The sequence below is a fragment of the Austrofundulus limnaeus genome, unplaced genomic scaffold, assembly GCF_001266775.1.
Source record: "Austrofundulus limnaeus strain Quisiro unplaced genomic scaffold, Austrofundulus_limnaeus-1.0 Scaffold10, whole genome shotgun sequence".
Taxonomy (NCBI): domain Eukaryota; kingdom Metazoa; phylum Chordata; class Actinopteri; order Cyprinodontiformes; family Rivulidae; genus Austrofundulus; species Austrofundulus limnaeus.
In genome coordinates, this window is record NW_013952412.1 from 4,058,267 (window position 1) to 4,062,554 (window position 4,288).

At 34.8% G+C, this 4,288-nt stretch overlaps 1 protein-coding gene across 1 annotated transcript in view; it reads left to right on the top strand.

Moving 5' to 3' along the window:
• spon1a (spondin 1a) overlaps window positions 1–4,288 on the top strand; it is a 51,458-nt gene that overhangs the window by 18,167 nt on the left and 29,003 nt on the right. The window contains exon 6 of the mRNA XM_014001894.1: window positions 1,575–1,723. Within this exon, the coding sequence (XP_013857348.1) occupies window positions 1,575–1,723 (149 nt within the window). The remainder of the gene's footprint in view (window positions 1–1,574; window positions 1,724–4,288) is intronic.

A 4,288-nucleotide genomic window follows, 5' to 3' on the forward strand; every position in this document is an offset into this window, starting at 1 on the left:
ACACACACACACACACACACACACACACACACACACACACACACACACACGCACACGCACGCATATATATATAGGCAGCTGAAGCAGAAGCCTAGTGAATATTACAATTTTCAACATTAACATTTTATTATAACAATATAGTCATTATGGTCTTTAGAATMATTTTTTTTCTGTGGGGGAGGTCACCCATTTAATGTCATTTGGGAAACTTGACCTGCTCACATTTACTCAATACTTTTACGTGTATTATTTATGCATATTTTATGTCAGAAATTTACTTTTGAAACTTAAGCACAAAAAACGTCAAATACTTTAAGACTTTTATTCAAGTAATATTTATAGAGGAGAACTGAACTTTTACCAAAGTAATTTCCTGGTAAAATACTTGTACTTTTACTCAAGCATCACTTTGAGGTACTTTAAACAAGACTGTTTACAACATAGTTATTCCTTTTCTATAACGCAGCGAGGACATTTACAMCTGTTTTTCTTTGTGAACTCAATGCTTTTCGCAAAAAGCTTAACAGTTTATTCAGTATTATAAATTCTGTCTTACACTTGTCCTCCGTTTTCAAGCCCATATGCACAAAATGCTACATGATCAAGTACAAGAACAAAAAATGAGAGAGAAAAAAAATAACAGTCAACGTTTAAATAACTTTGATAAACATTCAGAAAGCCTGGAAAGCTGGGTTTAAAATTTTTTTAACATTAATTTAAAATTTAAATGAATATTTGAAAGAAAAAGTACAATTTTAACACATTCGTGTCAAATAAATTCACACAGAAAAAAGTTTAAAGAGCTATAATGTCAATGAGAGCAACACAATATTTTTAACCGAAATATAAAACTATTACATTTATTTATTAATTTTATTTGTTTGCATAGAATATTTTAAATGACTTCATCTTAAGTTTTAGGAGTCATAATAATATGAGAGTAGAAAGCGTGATGACAGAATGTTAGACCGTTGGGGACCAAAGACATCTTGACATCTATTCTCAGAGACTGTATGATGTGAAATTAAGCTGTAAGCAATAAAACAGTATTTATATTTCTCAGTATGAGGAGCAGTGCTGCCTGCCTTTAGAGGAAAATATATTTGTGGGGTTTTAGCTTCCAATGTCTCCATGGTATACTTATGTCACTGTTGCTCATTAAAAGTACTAAWGCTGTGGTACACTTTGTGTGCTATAGACATACAACTGACACTTATATCCACAATATTGYGTCTCTTGGGGTCTCCTCCTGTCCTGAGCAAGAGAAATGAAAAGTAAATGTTTTATAAGAGAGCAGTACAGTAAAATGAATACTGGTAAATAAATATGCTATAGGTGGTTTGTAGCTGTAATAAGAAAACACTGAATCAACTTAATTTCTTGTAATAACCATTTTGATTTAAAAATGTTTAAAATAAATAAACATTTTGTTTTGTCGATTTGAATTATTACAAATAATCCTAATCTCCAGAGCTCTTTCTCAGACGTTCTCTGCAATAAAAAAATTAAGCAGAGTGAATGTTATGGGAAAAAAAAGAGCCAGATAATGATAGTTTTACTGTCTGCCTCTACAGGTCGTGCCAATCACTGGTCAGCTCTCATTGGATCCTCCCACTCAAAAAAATATGTGCTGTGGGAATATGGAGGCATTTCCAGTGATGGAGTTAAACAAGTAGCTGAGCTGGGCTCCCCGGTTAAGATGGAGGAGGAGATCAGACAGAAGGTAAGATAGTTCAGTTGAAAGAGGGCAATGATTTTTTTACACATGGTGGATTGTTTTAAGGCAGTGGTTCCCAAACATTTTAGCAGTAACAGTGACATGTGCCCCMAACTGTTTTTGGTAGATAAAACAACAGTATCAAGTTGAACAAAGAATCAATATTCATTATGCTACTTTGATCCATTTTAAGTACACAAATTGACTGTGTTGGAACAACTAAGGCAAACAATATTGTTATCATTTTTAAAATGTAATTAACTCAGTGAAACGTATCAGCATAATGTTTCAAGATCCCACAGTGGGTCCCAACCCCAACTTTGGGAACCACTATTGTAAGGACTCTGTTTTGCTACATTTTTTAACAACCACAAAATACTGACAGTTTTCTTTCAGAGAACAGTCTGATGAAATTGTTTAGAGATTAATTGAAGAATGATGTTGAACCTTCAGAAAATATTGCACTATGCAGTGTGAACTTCTTTTGTGCTGTTCAAATTCAAAAAATCTAATATGCAAATACAGGCYCTACCTTGAATAGTACACTTTAAAATTAATTTTTATTTCATAAATCTATTAAATTATAACTTTAGATTAGATTCCTGAATATCAGTTACTTATATTTAGGGGGTCTGAATTAAATGTTAAGTGCCTTAGATATAAATGAGTTAGTTTTTACCCACATTGTCAGTTCAGGTAKAAGTTAATTTCAAAAAGCCTGAATATGTATCCAGCAGTTTTCCCAACTTTTTTATTCTCATTTTATCCAGTTTTTTTTATTGCTTTCACCTTCCTTTTACATATTGTCTTGTACTATAGTTCTAGTCCTCCAGCTATCACATTCTTGGCTTCCCTTTTTTTTTTCCTTTTTTGCCACAAATAGCTTGGCGTATCTTTTCTTCCTTCCTTCGTATTCATGGCTGTCTCTGTCAGTCTTAAAATAACCCATGCTGGCAGAACAGATGGTCCTGCAGAGTTCTTATTGTTTGCTAATACCGAAGACTTAGAGACACAGCAGATAATGAGGCCAGAGTGTGGGGCATGGCTTCTTTGATTCATTCCCAATCATCCCCCTGCTTTCACAGAACACGGCTGTCTTAGCTTTATTCTTACCTATTAGCCTTGAGAAGTGAACTAGCTATCTTTGAGCTGAGAGGGCAGAGGGAAGTTACAGTCGATGCATTTGACGGGTACAGTCAAAGTGCTGAGAAACTCATTGCATAAGATAAATACTGCTGTGTGTGCAGGTTACATTCAAGTAAATATTAATTTATTCTAATACATAATGGTAGTTAGAGAATTATGAATGTAAAGGAAAACTTGAAATTTACTGTTCAAAATGGTTTTGTATCAGTAGAAGTGATTAAACAGGAACAAATAAAAACTTTCATCATTGTCAGCAAGTGTATTTCACAGGAGCTTAATTTGAGATTATCAACAAAAAATGCTCTGTAGTAAATTGGAAATAGATGACACGTGAAAATTAGGTGGTGTAAATGCACTGAGGAAACCTTGGCTTGTCTTACCTCAGCTCGACCCTGTTATAAGGGTGAAACTGTTAAAACTGTTGATGTAAAAAAGGAAAAAAAAGGGCCCTGTTTCAGAATTTGACTGTGCAGGCATTACTTTGGCGAGTTTGCATGTTTTCCTCGTGAGTGTGCATGCATGTTTTCTCTGGATTTTCTCCAGATACTCCAGCTTCCTCCCACAGTCCAAAAGCATGCATAAATATCTGTGATTCTAAATTGCACGTGTTTCTGTGTTGTTTTTATGATGAACTGTGCCGCCTGTCTTGGGTGTACCTTGCTCTTTACTGCTGTGATAGACCCCAGAGCATCAGCTACTCTGAACAGGGCAAAGCAAGTAATTGATTGTTCTAAAACGTCAACAAAAACTGGACTTTTTCAAAATTGAGAAAACATATGACAAATTGTGATTTACAGTATGCATTTTATTTATTCAACCCTTTTTTAATTTTCTGGGCACCCCACCCCTTGCACTGTGACTGCTGGGTATGGGCACCAGTGACCCCCCGTGACCCTGAAAAGAAGAAGCAGTTTAAGATAATGTATGGATGTTTTCTTCTGTGCTTTGAGCTTGAATGGGACTCTGGTCTTTAGTTTTTCTCACAAACTCTGGGTAGGATACTGGTCTAGACTCTGGATAAGGAGCACCAAAATGTCAACATCGATTATGGTTTTAAAAAAAAGGGAAAAAAATCAAGCGGTTTTGATGTATAGGTCACATCTTCTGGAAGGTCAGCTGTAATTTTAGACTCCCCCGCCCCCCGTTCAGTTTATCTTCTTTTTTCTTTTTTTTTTTATAAAGATCACCACTAAACTTGATTAAAGGGGCAATATTATGTGTTTCTCAGGCATATATTTAAATACTATACCATAATAAAGTATCTATGTCACCTTTAGCTGTTATTAAAATGCTGTTTTTATGTTTAAATAGAAAATAAACTTATCTTCTCATCACTTCCTTTTCTAAACACCTTGAAATTGGCCTCTGTTGCTTTAAGAGTCCCCTTCCGCTTCTGTCTCGCCCATTTCAGTATGTGTGTGTGTG